At 43.9% G+C, this 18264-nt stretch overlaps 1 protein-coding gene across 1 annotated transcript in view; it reads right to left on the reverse strand.

Annotated features, from left to right (window-relative positions):
* The window catches only part of LOC311320502 (RNA-binding protein with multiple splicing-like), a 35036-nt gene extending 17012 nt beyond the window's left edge, over nt 1-18024 (reverse strand). The window contains exons 1-4 of the mRNA XM_084452264.1: nt 17732-18024; nt 5542-5619; nt 4861-4899; nt 1955-2017 (exon numbers count right to left, since the gene is read on the reverse strand). Coding sequence (XP_084308390.1) covers nt 1955-2017; nt 4861-4899; nt 5542-5619; nt 17732-17794 — 243 coding nt within the window. The 5' untranslated portion in view covers nt 17795-18024. The remainder of the gene's footprint in view (nt 1-1954; nt 2018-4860; nt 4900-5541; nt 5620-17731) is intronic.
* Between the last annotated feature and the right edge of the window lie 240 nt (nt 18025-18264).

An 18264-nucleotide genomic window follows, 5' to 3' on the forward strand; every position in this document is an offset into this window, starting at 1 on the left:
AGGAAAAAATGCAGTGCATTGTATCGTATTGCACTCGGGGCGACGCTGAGTCGGTACTGGGTTGGTATTGAGTCGGTACTGGGTTGGTACTGGGTTGGTATTGAGTCGGTACTGGGTTGGTACTGGGTTGGTGCTGAGTCGGTACTGAGTCGGTACTGGCTCGGTACTGGGTTGGTGCTGGTCTGTACTAGGTCGGTACTGGGTCGGTACTGGGTTGGTGCTGGTCTGTACTAGGTCGGTACTGGGTTGGTGCTGGGTCGGTGCTGGATAAGTACTGGGTCAGTACTGGGTCGGTACTCGATCGGTGCTGGGTTGACGGTGGATCGGTACCGGATAGGTACAGAGTCGGTACTGGGTCCATCGCAGCAGGCCCAGCGACAAGCGAGACTAGAAACGGAGGGCGAGATACAGTAGCGGTTCTCATGCTGGGGAGGAGGGGGGGGATTAACTGGGATTGCCAGGGCTCACTACACTCAGTACGCTTGACTGGAGCAGAGGTAGCAGGGTATAATAAGACAGGGCTATAATGAGGCCTGAACACCACTTTCATCTGAACCTGGAGGCTGGAGAGGTTTCAAGATGAGAAATTGATAGGCCGGCTCTCTAGGCTTGAAATGGTTATTCTTATCCCCTCCATTTTTTGACACGGCTGACTAGTGGCAGCATTGTGGAGCTAAAAATGGAGGAGGTTAATATTTGACCTGTCAGTCAAATGTGTTTTTTGTTGTTGTTGTTGTTGTTGTTTTTGCCACAGTTCTATTTAGCCAGGATTATGGTAATGTACAATCTCCCTTTGTTGGGAACTCATGAGAATATCACCACTGGTAACAAAATCAACATGCACCCTTGAACACATGCGCATACACACACACACACACACACACACACACACAAACACACGCACACACACACACACACAACCACACAAACACACACACACACACACGTACACACTCACACACACACACACACTCACTCACTTGCCCACATTTCAATATGCAGATAGATTCGGGAGATTCACAAGATCTGGCTTCTCCTACTGACCCCAGGGACGCTGTGCAGCAAACAAGAGTGCTGTTCAATTCACAGCCCTGGGGACCATTCCATCTGGAACACCCTCCAGTCCTGTCTGATAGGATAATAAGATGAGCTGTCTCTATGCTGTCTTTTATTCTTTCCTTCACCCTTTTTACATGACAATATCAGAACTTTTCAAAGTTGACTGTAATATTGTAATGATTAAATTAATCTATTTCTGTAAAGAAACAGCAAACAATTTCTAAATAGATAAGAGACAGAATACAAACACGTCACAGTAAGACGAAGACGCAAAAAATAAGATGCATTTGAGACTTTGCTTTCTCTCGTATGCTATACTCTATGCTAGACGCTGAGCATTTCGCAAACATCTGTCGGTCTGCCTCATCAAGACTTTGCTCTGGCAAGGCCAGTAGCCTTTGTTTGAAATAAGCGAGATTAAACCCCAAATCCTAGATCAACATACAGTATGTGAGTTTGGTGTGGAGGGAGTGCTACAGTAAGTGATTGACCTCCTGTGATCCATAGGGATGCTAAAACCTGTGCTTTATGTAAAACCCTTCAGAAAAATAAGGCTTATTCCAAAACCTGACGGGATAGACTCTCACAGATGTGAATTCTGAGATAATTTCTAAAATAAATGTGTTTGAATGTTTTTGTTTGTTTTCATTTGTTTTATGCATAAGGGCAGAGAAACATTGAGCATGCAGTCCTACAAATGTTAAGACAACTACACCAGGGGTATGACATCAATTGAAAGGGTTTATTAACATTTTAAGAATAGAATGATATTTTTATGAATGTATGTTCTGTAGACTTACATACCGTATACTGTATATTCATTAGATATGGTAAGTGAGTGTATTGGAAGAGATCTGGCCAAGTCACCATCAGAAGCAGCCAACCTGACACTTACGTTCAAGGCATTCTTCGCAGCTTCCGCCTCAGATCGACTGTCGAAGCTGACAAACCCGACTGGCTGGGGAAGCAGGGAGACACAAGGAAGAAAAACAAACATGCTTTAAGGTAGAAGATTACTGACTCCGTACTTCTGTCTGGAGTGACATATATACTGTTTTTGTGTGTTTTTTGCCTTCCCCACAGTGAGAGAGAGAGAGAGAGAGAGAGAGTCAGAGCGAATATGGGAGGCCTTTATTGAGAGTCCATGGAGAGTTTTGAGAATCCAGGGCTTCACACTGTAGCTCCCCCATGACCATATATGGGCAGCAGGGACTCAGGAGGGGAGAGGAGGAGAGAACAGAGGGGGGAGGCTGAGTGAGAGAAAGAGAAATAAATACTAATTAGTTAGGATGGCGTTTGAGTAAGACAGAGAGATTGAGAGGGGAATGGAAAGATTAGAGAGAGAGAGAGAGAAGAGAGGGGAGTGAAAGAGAGTGAGCTCACTTGTTTAAGACCACACTCAAAACAGACCTGTCAACTGCCTTTGCAGCATGCTATGCTGCTCGTTCCAAGTTTCTTTCATCATCACATTTGTACTCGTGTTACATGTTCAGTGACATCACCTTAGTCCAGGGACTCTGTGCTTAGGTGAGCAGGTAGTGTGAGGGATGGCCCAGAACATGAGATACAGCTCTCGAAACAGAAAACAGCTTTTTGGCACCGAACAAATTAGATTTTTCCTGATACCACACCAGACAGCTGAGAGATAGATTCTAAACTTTCTAAACTTGTTCTCAGAGGGCTGAGCCACAGTGTGCGATCTGGAAACCTTTCTAGGGTTATGGGAATTTTGAAATGAGGCAAACGTAGGGTAAAAAAAAAGAAGACAGGAATGGGGAAAAAAGACAAAGTTAAGACGTCAGGAAGCAAAGCAGGAGTATAAATAGAAAAGGGCCTGGGATCTGCCTCTTGCTATATAAGGAGATGGCTGCATACCCCCGCTGGGACGGAGCCTGCAATCGATTGATTTACGCCATGTACCTCACTATGCACTCACTATACACTCACTATGTACTCACTATGTACTCAATCAATCAATCAATCAATCAATCAATCATTCAAAGCTTTATTTGTATAGCGCATTTCATACACAGAGGCAACACAATGCGCTTTACAGAGAACAAGGGAGGTGGGCTCACTATGCGCTCACTATGTGCTCACTATGTACTCACTATGCGCTCACTATGCTCACTATGTACTCACTATGTGCTCACTATGCGCTCACTATGTGCTCACTATGTACTCACTATGTACTCACTATGTGCTCACTATCCTCACTATGTACTCACTATGCACTCACTATGTACTCACTGTGCACTCACTATACACTCACTATGCACTCACTATGCACTCGCTATACAATCACTATACACTCACTATGCACTCACTGTACAATCACTATACACTCACTATGCACTCACTATACAATCACTATGCACTCGCTATACACTCTAAATGTACTCTCTATACACACACTATATACTCACTATTTACTCAGTATACACTCAGTATACACTCACTATGCACTCACTATGTACTCACTATGTGCTCACTATACACTCAAAATGTACTCTCTATACACACACTATACACTCACTATGTACTCACTATGCACTCACTATGTACTCACTATGTGCTCACTATACACTCAAAATGTACTCTCTATACACACACTATACACTCACTATGTACTCACTATGCACTCACTATACTGTACACTCACTATGTGCTTACTATAGACTCACTACAGTATGTACTCACTATACTGTACACTTACTATGTACTGTACTTATTATGTACTCACTATGCAAGAGGCACAGAATAGAACCAAGCATTTTACACAACATTTTTATCAACGATCCTTGATAGCCTGAATGACAACTACATGAACTGTATGACATCTGCCATGAGCAAAGAGTACTGTATCATCCACCTTAATTAAGGTGTCATCCCTTTATGTAACACAGTGTAATGTAGTATTAAGGACACTCTGAGTGGAGTTATGCCGGGCTCATTTTTAGACCCCCCCCCCCCTCTCACCAGGTTGAAACTCTACCGTCAGAGAAGGCTTCTTGTCAAAACATTCACTTTTGACACCTCACATTTCTTTCCATCTTGCTTCCCCGGGCCCGGCCATCCCACTGGAGTGTCTTGTCTGTTTCTGACGGCAGGCTGAGATATCAGAGAGCCAGCAGCAAGTTGGTGCAAGCCCCCCCCTAAACTCCCACCCTGCCTGAAGACACTGTACGCTTTTTTTGTGCGAGGCATAAGCCGTCGCACCAAGAACAGCGAATGTCAGGTTGTCCCTCTCTTCCGTTGTTGATCTGCAGTTCTATGTTGCTACCACCAGAACCAGACTGGGACTGGGACTGGGACTGGGACTGGGACCTGGGACTGGGACTGGGACTGGGACTTGCTCTGAGGAGGTGAAGTATAGCCAATAAGGCCCAGTGTGGTATTCACATACTGTATTAACCCCCCTTCTCTCACCTCATCGGCCAGAAGCCAAGTCAGCTTAAGAGCAAGCAGTGGGCGTCTGTGGTACCCCGATTGTCCTATATCTACTTTCTTTATATCTGTCATTGCTCTCAAGGTATCTTTATATATGTGTAGAATAAAAGTATTTTAATGTTATTGTATTTAAAATAAAGGAACTATTTTTGTATTCTACACTGTGTCCAGCCTGCAAATTACCTGGGTATATAGGGTTATATATGTACAGGTATATATTGTCAAAGGGAGAATGATTTCCCCCCAGCCACACTCCATCCCTGAGGGGGTCAAACAGCTTCATGTGTTGAAGAGCGAGCGGCTGGGTGGTAGCAGCATGACAGTGTTGTGTTCATCATTTTTTTTACATACCTGTTTTGAAGTGAGTTTTATCAAGGATCCCTCATAGCCCTGAAACAGAGACAGAACACAAAACCTTACAATAAGCAGATAAAAACAGAAAGAATACAAGCTATATGTGATGGACAACTATGAATAATAACTACTAAAAAAGCAAAGAATAGCATGAATTGTCTGAGGGGGACATTTATTGCCTTGACATGTAGTGTCAACGGATACTGTACATCTGAGGTCGATATACAAGTATTAGTTTACATTGTGTCAGAGGTTCATAAATGACAGCACAGGCTTGTGTGTGTCTCACCAAATCCGTTTGAACTTACTACCTTTCACACCCAAATCATACAAACAATTTCCTCAAATACATACTAAGTGTATAGCTAACCTTGGATTAGATGGGAGTTCAGGCATCGTATTAAAACCCAATTCTCACGTGCCATTGGAACGCATGACTCAAGGACTACAATGACCCATGGTTAGTTAGCAAAACCAAACATAATGCCAAAATGAGAGCATCTTGTTTTTCCATAACAAGGCCTTCCCACGGATCAGTTGTGATTGAACCACAGACCTAAGGAGCACAGGCACTCGAAATGCCTGAGATTTTCCATTGCAGTTTATTTCATCACTATTCATGGAGAGAACGGTTAACGGAGGCCCTGTTGGCGCTAAAAATAATGTCAACAAACATACCTTAAATGGTCTGAACAGGAGATAGAGCTCTCTTGGTTTGATATCCAGAGGAAGTCCACTGACAAATAGTGTCCGAACCTGGAGAAGAGGAGAGAGAGCAGCGTTCATTTATTTTTAATTAACCTTCAGTAATTATAAATAGCTATGGTTCCTGACATTAATGGATGAGCCAGGCCCCAGAAAAGACACAGGAATGGGGTGATAGCTTTTGGAATAGAAGAGCATCGTAAAGGCTTGCAGGAAAATCTGAAATTCAATTCAGAACCAGCAAGACAGGAACATCACTTAGTTCCATAAACACACACACACACACACACTCCTTTATATTTGTATTACAGGTATATTCTCTCTAAGTAATGTTCGGTCTAGTGAGTTTTGTAGCACCCCCTCTCCCAGCGGTGCTGCCCAGAGTTTTACGCATTAACTTTTCAACTGAAGGAACTTCAGCTGAATAAAAAGGGGAATTGTGATTCATATGTTCACTAAGGAATTATATTTATATTATATATATATATATATATGTTCAATAAGGATCATATTTATATTATATGTATATGTTCACTAAGGAATTATATTAATATTTATATTATATTTATATGTTTACTAAGGAATTCTGACCCTCGTCCTCCATGAGACAGGAGCTCAGTCGAAAACTACTTGAGCAATATCATAAAAATTATAGCAATCCAGGGAGGTGGGTTCATATCATCATACAGTGAAATATCCTGTGGGTTGACTGGTTGAGTGATTAGGTTTGAGTATGTTATCAGGAGTTTGATTGGTTGATGAGGTCAGGTTTTAGTGCCAGAAACTTAGGTAGGGTTCATAACGATAAGGGTCTCTCAGGATAAGTAAGGGTCATAAAGGGAAAGGATCTCTCTTATCCAAAATAACTAACAGTAGAGTGATGACAGGATCTATTAAAACTGCTCAGTAAGCTACAGGATATTTTACCAAGTATGAAAACAGACACTGAGAGGAGTCAATTTCACAACTCACCAAAGAACACAGCAACAGCAATTTAACTGATGGGGCGATACCTAGACTATCATTCATACGTGGGAACACAACACCCCTCTGGCTGATGCCAGAACTCTGATGACACAAACAGAGAAGCCTAGCAACGCGAGAGCTGGCTGGCACTCAGATGAGCCATCTGGCCAGATTCACCCTGGTGACTCTCTCACCTTTAGGCCTTTATCTTATCAGAGCCAACCCTGACTCCAGAGCGCTGTCGCTGGAGTCTGTCAGAGGCAGGTTAGTTTAAATGAACTCCTGAGCCTGTCTTTTTCAAATACACTGCAGAGTCTGACGGAGAAAGCATCTAAGAGAATACCACCAGCACCAGATAATGACAAGGGCAAATGCAGTGAGTCACTGAGGCTCGTAAAACCCAGAGATAATGTCAGAGGAATGATAAAGAGACAATAGCTGCTAAAATAAGGTGCTGGAGATATGATGTAGTGGTATAGGCTAACTGTTGTTGTTAACTGCTATGGGATTGGGAAGTCTTGAGGAAAATCAAAAGTTGATTTAGTGTTAGGAACCCTAAACCTCTTTCAGTTTGATAAAGCACATCTCGGTCTCATCTAATTTAATTTTTCTTAGTGAATTATTGCAGCCTACAGCTCTATTTACAGTGAACCGGTCTAATCCTTCGCCAAATCTTCCCACCAAACCACCCTAAAGAGTCTTTGGCAAAATGACAACAATACTGAATCATCTTCTTTGCCAAGCTGTCCTCGTAGACCTACACAGAGATTTGATTTAACGTCCGTTGTGGTCATGAAGTCAAACTGACTCAACACACTGCAGCACTCTGGACAAGTCAAGTCACGACAACGAGTCCACAATCCAGACAGGGCAATGGGGTCAGCCTAACTTCTAGTTGGACTGCGCTCTCCCAGTCCAGAGCTGTTATGACGTTAGGTATTGTGATACACAATACGCTGGAACGTGTTTGATTCTGAGCCGTGTGTGGGATGTCAGGTCACGCCATCAACAGTTCTCCACGCCCATCTGTTGTCAATTATGTCTGTCTCAGACCACTGTGAAATGGAACAGCTGTAGTAAACAGTTGGTTTTTCACTTTGAGTGAAGTGAGAGATTAAACTTTGTTTTTTGAAAGTCAAGGCAGAGATCTTCTTAGTAAGACTCGATAACACTACAGAAAAACCACAAGAATTTGTCACAGACTGTAAAACCTATGTAACTCTCGACTGTATTTTTCCTGGCTTTTAGAGCATTTAGTAGTTCCTTGTGAGTCACCAGGATCTTTCCACATACCTGCCTTTCCAAAGTGCTGAGTGTGGGCCTGGCCTGGGCTTTGAATCACCGACCATTTAAGGTGTTCTCATGCACAAACATGCTACATGATCAAAAACAGGCAGACCTCCCTAGCTCCCTGCCCACCTACCGCCAGCCAGCTGAGAGCTTTACAAACGGCGTGCAGCTTGGTTACCTGGTAACGGCCCCCAAAGCTCTGCGGAGCATGGTGCCCTGGGCCAAAAACATCAGATCATATTAGGGCCACCTTCACAGCGGGTCCCCAGGAGTCGAACTCAACATACCTCTAATCAGCTCTACAGGACTCTACAGCTTGTGGATGAAGTCAACATCGCTAGCCAGGCATTGTTGGCTTGCTAACTTTGGTGCTGTGATCCTTGTATAACAATATGATTATGGTTACTGTTTTGAAACTACCAAAACTATGTATTTAGCCCACTTTGAACATAGGCTCAGGAGTTTTTACTGACTTTGGGAACAATAAAAAAGTCTAGGGCCTAGTAACACACTACAATTTAAACAGTCCCACCCGCAAGAGATGTTCACATAAAAACTGTTAGATCTCACAAAAACACTGCTGAGATCCAATCAGCAACACATTGTTCTATGGCCTTATTGGAGTGTGAGCGTACCCAAACCCCCAAAGGTGAAGCAGACTGAATTTACCCTGGCAGGCGGATATTTTTTTCTCTTGCTACTAGCTTATAGCGCATACGTTACATACTGCAGCTTTAAGTGTAGGTCAAGCTTGGAGGGACAGGGGGGGGGGGTTTGGTAGGCCGACGGGGGTTGGGGGAGGGGGGGGGGGTCAACAAGGGCAGGGGAGTGGGATTGAGAGACTGGTCCGTCAGAACAGAGCAGTCAGGGGGGGGGGGGGATAATGGGCCGGGGGGGGGGCTGGTCTGACCAAGGGGTGTCTTCAGTGTCAGTCTACGGCAGCTGTTGGCTGTTGAGCCTGCAGACCGCATCAGGACAGAAGCTGTTGTGGAACCTCTCCTTCGTGGTCTTGATGCTCAGCCATCTTCCGTCTCTACGGCGAACAGGTGGTAGCTGGGATGGTTGGTGTCTTTCGTGGCCTTCCTGCAACAGCGCTGGTTATAGAGATCCTCGATGGCTGGGAGCTCCACACCGATGATCTTCTGCAGTGTCTTCACCACCCTCTGGATGGCGTGCCTGTCGTGGGTGGTGGTGTTGCCGTACCAGGCTGTGATGCTTCCAGTCAGGATGCTCTCAATGATGCTGCAGTAGAAGTTCACAAGTGTCTGTGTGCTCATGCCTCATCTACGCAGGCACCTCAGAAAGTAGAGGCGTTGTGGTCCCTTCTTTAGGATGGCCTCTGTGTTGTGTGTCCAAGTCAGGTCATCATCAGAGGTGATGGGGGCAGGTGGGGGGGGGGCTTTTTCCTCCTCTCTTGAAGTCCACAATCATCTCCTAGTGTTCAGGGTAAGGTTATCTTAACACCATTCAAGCTAGTTACAGTGGTCAGCCTTACCAGCAGAGCCCGGGTAGCAATTTGGTGTTCAGTGTTTTGCTCAAGGACACTTCGACATGCTGTCAGGAGCTGGGATCGAAACGGGGACCTTCCGATCCCCAGACGGCTGCTCTACTGACGCCCCTTCATATAGAATAACTTTATAAATGTATGTGAACCATGTTACCATACATCATGCAACTCAAGGTGTTCGAGTTCAATATAGTAAAAAAAAAAAGAGGTTCAGAGAATATTGCAAAAAAGCAGCCGCAAACTGCAGGAAATAATCATCTGTCTAGAAATGAATTGCAAAGAGAGCAGCAGTCTGATTCTTCAGGAAAGATACAGACAAAATTCATCAAATTATTAAATGATGTGTCTGAGATTTAACAATCATCTCATTGCCGTGCAATTATACTGACCAAGCCAGCAATTAATCTAATAAACCAATTATTTCTGAAGTGCATGGCGTGCAACTCAAAGTTTCCAATGGGTCTTTAACCTTTAATATTAGTAGTGTTTTGGGGGCTGAAATGGGAGAGGTGACCTTGCTTGTTTAGTGAGATGAGTACTCTCTAATGTCAGGGCCAAGGACTGAAGAGACTGTGGGTCTAAACCATGACCTTGGAGTGTGTGAGTGCATGTGCATGTCTGGATGTGTTGACAACATTGAATACATGCCTCCTGTGCGTGTTTCTGTACACGTATGTGTGTTTCTGTGTGAGTGTGTGTGTCTTATTCCATACTAAACACAAGTGCAAAAAAAGCCATCAATCTACACACCCTCACTAGTTGCCTCTCAATCAACACAGCCCTTCTTCTGATACACATATCTTATCAAAGCACCACACTCAAGGCAAAACTGGGCTGACTGTCTTGCATCATTCTAGCACTGCCACTGAAAATAACAAGTGGTAGTGTTCTGTGTTAGTGTCATTCCTTATCATCCTCAGCCATTCTTTTTTTGCGATTGTGGAGAGTGTGAAAGGGAGAGATAGCAGCTAGGTGTCACATTGACATAAATGGACCACTCCGTCTAAGTGGCTGTTAATCCTGCCTGAGTCAAAGGGGTCAAAAGGTCAAGTCCCACATTTAGGGTTGGGGGTTACGGTCAGGTTGGTGTTTGGGTCAGTGGTTATGGTCAGGTTAGTGTTTGGGTCAGGGGTGACAGTCAGGTTAGTTTAGGGGACTGAAACCTAAACATTACTGTTTGGATGTGCACGGGCACAAGGTGTTTGGGTCGGGGGTGACAGTGAGGTTAGTGTTTTGGTCGGTGGTTACAGTCAGGTTAGTGTTTGGGTCAGTGGTTATGGTCAGGTCAGTGTTTGGGTCGGGGGTGACATTGAGGTTAGTGTTTTGGTTGGGGGTTAAGGTAAGGTCAGTGTTTGGGTCGGTGGTTATGGTCAGGTCAGTGTTTGGGTCGGGGGTTATGGTCAGGTTAGTGTTTGGGTCGGGGGTTATGGTCAGGTTAGTGTTTGGGTCGGGGGTTATGGTCAGGTTAGTGTTTGGGTCGCTGGCTATGGTCAGGTTAGTGTTTGGGTCGGGGGTTATGGTCAGGTTAGTGTTTGGGTTGGTGGCTATGGTCAGGTTAGTGTTTGGGTCGGGGGTTATGTTCAGGTTAGTGTTTGGGTCGGTGGCTATGGTCAGGTTAGTGTTTGGGTCAGGGGTTAAGGTCAGGTTAGTGTTTGGGTTGGGGGTTAAGCTGTGAGGTTAAACATATTCCAAACATCATGACAGAACCTGAGAAACAGTGTTTTTGTTTTCTTGAAAAAATTGCTGACCAAGTAACTTCCTAGATTTTGTAAATGTTCATCATCATCATCTTCATCCGCTTATCCAGGGTCGGGTCGCGGATGAATTTTGTAAATGTTGCATCAGGCTATCCTGTAATCACAAAAAATGACAATAACACAGAGCAAGCTCTGGCCCCTTCTCTCAATCCTACATCCTTTTCTCATCTTTCCCTTTTTGCCGGTATTTCTTTCTGGTCATGGTCTTCCCCTAATCTAGGAGGCTACACAGGACTGGCAAGCTCAACTCACAAGACTTAGATTCAGAAGGGGTGCGGAGTCTAGGATTCAAAAACTGTGGGAAATAAATCAAAACTGGGGGAAATCTGCACTCACGGAATAAGTTTAAATGATTGAAAAAAATACAATAATAATAATAATGCATACCAGACACAAACGAACGCGTTTCAGCCCTCTGGCCTTCGCCAGTGTTTGCCATTTCCCCATTACTTCCCCCCTAATCTAACCTAGCCTTGATAATGCCTCCAGGCCATCTTTAAAGTCGCTAGAGTAGCCAACATGTCAAGTAGATATTCATAATTGTTGGGATCGATGCCAACTTCTGAGGCATTTAGCTCTTCCTACAGTACATTTATCTTGTGTGCTCTTCTCCGTTGTCTCTGATGTTAAGTCTCCATGGACAGGCTTAATGGCAAACTTAACATTCCAAGTTAGTCACTAACACTGGCTAATTGTAGCAGCCCATGGCTCTCTTTCCAGAAGGCTCTTTGTTGCTGCTTTCCCAACTAGGGATCCACTGTTTGGTTTCAGGGTTGGGTAGGCAGGGGTTAAAATTGGTCAAGAACAGAGAAAGACAAACAACGGATACTCTGCTATACAGTGCCTGCACATAAACCTCAGTTGGAACAACCCTTTAAAGGTCAGGACATCGGAGTGGAGTTCCTAGCCTCTAAACCAACCCTTTAATCCCTGAGGGGAACCGAGAACCACTCCTAGCTACAGTAATGCCATGGCGGTAGAGACACCATTCTCCAGAGTGCACCAGAACTCAGAATACTCCTGGCAATGAGCTGATTGGTCAACCGTCAAGCCTCACATCCTGCCTGGCTCGCTCTCTCATATTTATCGTTCCCCCCCTTTTCCCATGACCATAAACGGGCTTCCTGTTCAACGCGCAGAATCACGCTGTCAAGTTATAGACCGATAAGGAGGTAGTCTGAGAGGACAGAGACAAGGAGGGAGAGAGGGGGTAATGGAAAGGGGAGGGGGAGTGGAGAGCAGAGAAAAGGAGGGAGGAGGAGAGAAGTAGGGGAGTAGATGAGAGAGATGGTAGAGGGTTCAAGCTATATAGGGAGACATTTCAGTTCCTGAGTGTATGAGAGGGGATGAGAGGAGAGAGAGGGGAAAGTATGTTAAGAGCGATCTTAATAAGTAGTTAATTATAGCCTCCGGCTGAAAGAGAACCAGTGTAGGTGACAGAATAAGCACATACACACAGCATGACAAAGCAAACCAACATGGCTGACTTTGTTTGAGCAAGTGTTCCACTTCCTCCCCCAGACTATCTGTGATCACACAGCATCGCAAGACGTGAACTACAAGTCAAGAACAACGGGGTACTTTTAAACAAAAGCTGTGTTGTTTTTTATACAACAGCGTCTTCCTCTTCACCTTTCAGTGGCATTGGCCTGTCTCCGAATTGTAATTTTTTTTAGATACAATTCTTCACAGTGCTTCCCTTTTTCACAGCATCACATCACTGGGTCCCACCAGCCATTCTTGATGCTAAGCCTTGTTGTCTTTTCAAATACCTCTTGTCGCACAGCTGACAAATGGCCAAGATAAGATGACAATTCCCTGAGCGCTTTTATAAATAAACTCCAACCCATCGACTGGGGGGAGGGGTGTGTGTGTGTGTGTGTGTGTGTGTGTGTGTGTGAGAGACGCTAGTGTGTTAGCCTATGTAGCCTAGCCTAAGTAGATTATGGCTCCAGCCACATGGATGCTTGTTGTGCCCCCCTCTACTGATATGGTCCATGTCACAGACAGTTAACGTATCTCTGTGCCCTTTTCATAGACACACACACACACACAATTTCTCTTTAACACATACACACAAACTACTGCTGCATAACTCCCTGCAGAGATGCCCCCAGTGAAAAGGTCACGCTGGCCCACATGACCTGCCATTTGAAGAGGAGATTCTGTAGACACCCCCCTCCCCCAAAACTGGCCGGCACAATTCAATTAGAACCCAGAGAGGCACCGAGCGTCTGCTGAGCCCTGCCCGTATGAGATTCTTCTTCTCTCTTAAGTATTGATAAAGCCCTCTGCCTTCATTTAGGTTAGTCATGAGAGTGAAATCGACAGATGTGTCTGTGTGTATGTGTCCGTGTTTGAACCGTGAGGACACATTAGCCGGTTGATCCAGAGTCCACAGGCATCAGGCATATGGGTCTGTGTGTGTGGGCCTCTAAACCTTTGGTTTAGAAATCTAACACTGCAATCAACCCCTACAATTAAGCAGTTTTGTAGCAAGTGAGATGGTTAAGATGAGGGTGGGTTTCAAGGCGGAAGCATGGTTGAGGCTTTCTGCTGAGGCCTGGGGGGGTGGATGTAAATGTAGATGTGGAAAGGCTGTCTGAAGGGTGAAGACAGAGGTTGAGACATTTGGGGGTGGAGGAATTTCTTTGTTCTAAAAGATTGCAGTATGAGATGTATGCAAAGAGATATACAGATACAGATACAGATAGCTTTATTTGTCCCCGAAGGGCAATTCAGTTTCTACAGTCCACTGACTACATATACACATTCATACTGCACAATCATCATCAGTGACAGAGGAAACATGATAAATGGCATGGAGTTAGGCAGAGAGCAGAAGAAAATTCTTCACTAAGAATATAAGAATAAATAAAATAAAGTGCCAACAGGGGCAACCAACATGTGGTTTGTGCAAAATAGGTGCAGCAAACTCTTCATTCAAGAAAGGTACATTCAGCAGCTTAATGGCAGAGGGAATGAACGATTTGTCTTCCTGAGAGGCGGCAGATACAGTAGCGCCGTCCTGACGGCATTAGTGTAAGCTCACTGGACAGGATGTGGTCGTGGTTAGTAGTAATACTTTTGGCCTTCTGGAGAACAAGTTTCTCCCAGAGAGAGTTTAACTCACTCTGCTGGGCTCCAATGATTTTGGAGCAGAATTTTAACAATATTGTTAAAGGAGAATGCTCGTTTTTTACAACCTGGACCTCATTTACGGCATATTATAAGACGTTTGACTCACCGAGATAACTTTGGTGTAATTCGGAGGCCTGTAGAAGAAATTTAAAATCCAGCGCGAGCCAAGTATATCCATGTATGCGCACAGCACGTAGACTGGCTATTCTCCGTTACGTCTGTAGGCTACACTCGCGGCTCACATTCTCTACTCTACGATCGGCTTGTTGGTGCCTGGAATATTGTGTGCAATATGCCTGAATATTTATCAGATTTTGAGGATATAGAAGATAACTTAGAATATAATGGAAGCCGATCGTAGCGTAGAGAATGTGAGCCGCGAGTGTAGCCTACAAACGGAGAATAGCCAGTTTGCGCGCTGTGCGCATGCGTGCTGGAGCAAGTGGGGAAGCTATTTAGTTTCTAAAGACGTTTCTAAAGATCATATTACAGAGTCATGTGAAAAACCACAACAAGCCCTCGCTCTATGTAAGCACAACTAGCGATTCATAATGACAGATTGATGAAAACAACCGTTTCGCGGCAGAAAATAGATTTTTTAGAAGCTGCATTCTCAGTGCCCCGTCCACTGCCATTACATGGATATACTTGGATTTTGAATTTCTACAGGCCTCCGAATTACACCAAAGTTATCTCGGTGAGTCAAACGTCTTATAATATGCCGTAAATAAGGTCCAGGTTGTCAAAAACGAGCATTCTCCTTTAAGGCAGTTTCTGTCCTTCACGGACAAACCGTTAAACCAACAGATGAATGAAAAAGTTAAGAAACTCTCAATATAAGACAGATAGACGTCTATCTGTATCCTGTACAGTACACAGGATGGATTTACTCACACCAAAGGAGTTGATTTTCCGCAACAAATAGATTCTCTGTTGATCTCATTCAACAATTGAGTGTTTACATCAAACTTAAGATAAGAATCAAACACTGTGCCCAGGTACTTGTAAGAGTCCACTATTTCAACATCTTCGCCATGAATTGTACTAGGAGTGGCGTTAGTTTTTTGTTTTTTTTAAATCAATCGCAAGTTCCTTAGTTTTTGAAACATTGAGATCAAGGACATTTTTGTCACACCACTCGACAAAAGAGGCTAACCATGTGTAGTAAGAGGCTTAACATTGTTTTGTGTCCAACTTTACTGTCAGTTGCAGCATATCTACAGAAATTAGATGTTGATTATTTGGAAATCATACAGAATGATGTCTATTGACACCTTAACATAACCTTATACCTGTGTTCCATAGCTGGAACAAAGGCCTGCATACACCAGTGCCTGGAGTTGGTGATGCTCGACCCTTGGTCAATCAACCAGATTAAACCTGGTCTAGGTCCAATGGTGTCAGATGGAAGTTAAATTTGATGCAGAGAGGTGAAGAGAAGCTAAGCTTGCCTGTAGCGCTCTGGGCTTAGATCGCTGATCCATTGTGTTCTATGCTATAGCACTGCTTTGCACAGGCCACAGCTGGTGTTTGTCACATGAGGGGTCATGCCAGAATAGTAGTTAAACTTTGTCTCTCTAAACGTAATGGTTTACCATTACTATGGTTACCTGTTAAACATAAAACCATTTAACACTTTAAATTGCACTGTTTGCAGTCTTATTGTTCCATGTCCGTGCTCAAGGAGTTGACCAATATGTGCAGTGCAAAAACAATAGGCACATAGATGGTTAAACCGGAACCAGCTTTTTGCTGTTTTTTCACTACTGCTATATCTAGCTTTAGTCACCATGACTTGAAAAATAATAGATCTCAGAGAATATTCTACTTGGGATTTTAGTGAGCAACCAACAAAAAACTGCAAGTCATGCACAGTTGAGGGCTCTTTCAGGACCTCTAAAACTTCTAAGAGACAAGTGTGTGTCTGTGTGTGTGTGTGTGTGTGTGTGTGTGTGTGTGTGTGTGTGTGCGTGCGCGCACGCATGTACACTACTGCCTGGAGGCAAGAGTGTCAATGCTTGCCTATTGTGTGTGTGTGTGTGTCTGTGTTTGGGGGGGGGGGGCTATGTCACATCAACAACTACTACCCCTCAGCATTCTCCAAATCTTGGGACAAATATAATTTATCTGTCGATTTAATTGATGTATTAACTTTGGTGGGAAAGCTGCCAAACAATCTCCATTCATTAGATTCCTTGTGGTCTGTAATTCCTCGCTCCAACGCTTTTGTTTATACACCATAAGAGATGAGAGCTTCTCCACTTCACCTGCACTGGTATCTCTCAGTGTACACCTTCCACAAGAATAAACAATACAAGAGAATGTCTGCTTGAAAAAGAGGCAGAAGCCCAGGTTTAGTTGGTTTAGTACAAAGCCCATTGAATACTTCAATGTGGCACATCTTTTCAGGTTATTCTTGAAAGTTCATATGTTGAGCTACAGCGTTTTGATTGATGTGAACTAGGTTATTGAGATAAGCCTACATTCAAGGCTCCAAATGAGGAAGTGTGTGATGGAAATTGGACTGCATCCATATCCTAATCTAAATAGTAGCCCATATATGGAATTGCATCAAGTCGGAATGTTTGGCTGTGCTGTTAAGTGACTTGTCTTTAATCAAGTCCCTCCAAGAAAGAGAACTGATAATCTGATATGGTTTTCTTACATCAGTTGGAAAACAGAACGGAGTGCTGAAATAACAAGTGTCATCTCGAATGCAGATGTTTGGGTGCCAAAGTAAATACCCCCGATACAAACGACACTACAAACATAGTGTGAAATAGGAGGAAATTGGATAGGCTACAGGGTTGCGCAACTGCGTTTATGGTTTTTGTGTGTGTTTTATTTTATTTTATTTTTTTTGGGGGGGGGGGCGTAACCTATTGTCCAGCCGTTTACTGAGAAGAAATTCGATTTTCAGTCTCAGCTAGTTTGATTACATTCTGGACAAACAATAACACCGTGGGATATTAAAACTGTAACTAGACCAGCTACGGGCCATTCACCACGCAGTTCAAAGACGTAGGCCTATTGCCTACATTTTGCAACAGCCCTGAGATGCTCCCTTCGCTTCAATGACATAGTGCGTCTTCCTCACACTCATAGGCCTATCTACTCGAACGTGTCGGTTGACTCGGTTGTTTCATGTAGCCTACCGCTCGCTTTGTCCTCCACAGCCATCATACAATCACTGGCACTGTACTTTTCCCCAACTGGTTCCTTCACCAGAATCATTTAAATGATGTCTAAGTGATCAGTGGAGTCGTAGGCCTACTGCTGACATCTATGCTTTAGGAATAACAAAAACAACAAACAAACAAACCAAAAACTTACAGCTGCAAACTCTGGCCACAAAGTGACCACCAATTTCAATCTGTCCGACTTTCTAAATGATGGGCTCAGTTATTGTTGCTCGTCTCTCCCACGAAGCTATTAGTGAATCACTGCCAGAATGAAAACGCGCAAGTGAAGGTGTAAATGCAAACATGGTGACCGGTCTTACCTCTTCTTCGTGATTGGTGTATTCATTTTGTTCGTTCTCCTTTTCGATTTTGTTATTATTCATTCTGAAATAGTTGTTGATCTTGGACCGTCTTTTGTTTTGTTCTACCCCTCTCCAGAGAAACTGATAGAACAAGCCGTCCGACGCTGTTCTGTACCGCGATATCTCTCTCTAGTTTGGCGACATCAATTTATCAAGTAGTCTAAATCTTAAAAAATCAAATGACGCAAACTGATGTGTGAACCCGTCAACAGAATAAGATATTCCTAATTGGAATGCAATATTCCCAAGGAATTTAGCCCGCACCACTTCGCGTCCCGACGAGTGAAATAATATTTTATTTGACTACACTCCGGCACAGTGGACCTGGAAGAGGAAAGTTCTCTCATCTCCTGGAGGGGGGAGGGAGGGAGGGATGGGGCGTGGGATATGGTGTGATACACTGTTCCTCTCTCCGGGGCGTATGAATGTTTTATAAGATGTCATAGCGTCACCACAACAAAGGAAAATGTTTTACTTTTTGACCCTGAAAT

The sequence above is a fragment of the Borostomias antarcticus genome, assembly GCF_949987555.1.
Source record: "Borostomias antarcticus genome assembly, chromosome: 17".
Taxonomy (NCBI): domain Eukaryota; kingdom Metazoa; phylum Chordata; class Actinopteri; order Stomiiformes; family Stomiidae; genus Borostomias; species Borostomias antarcticus.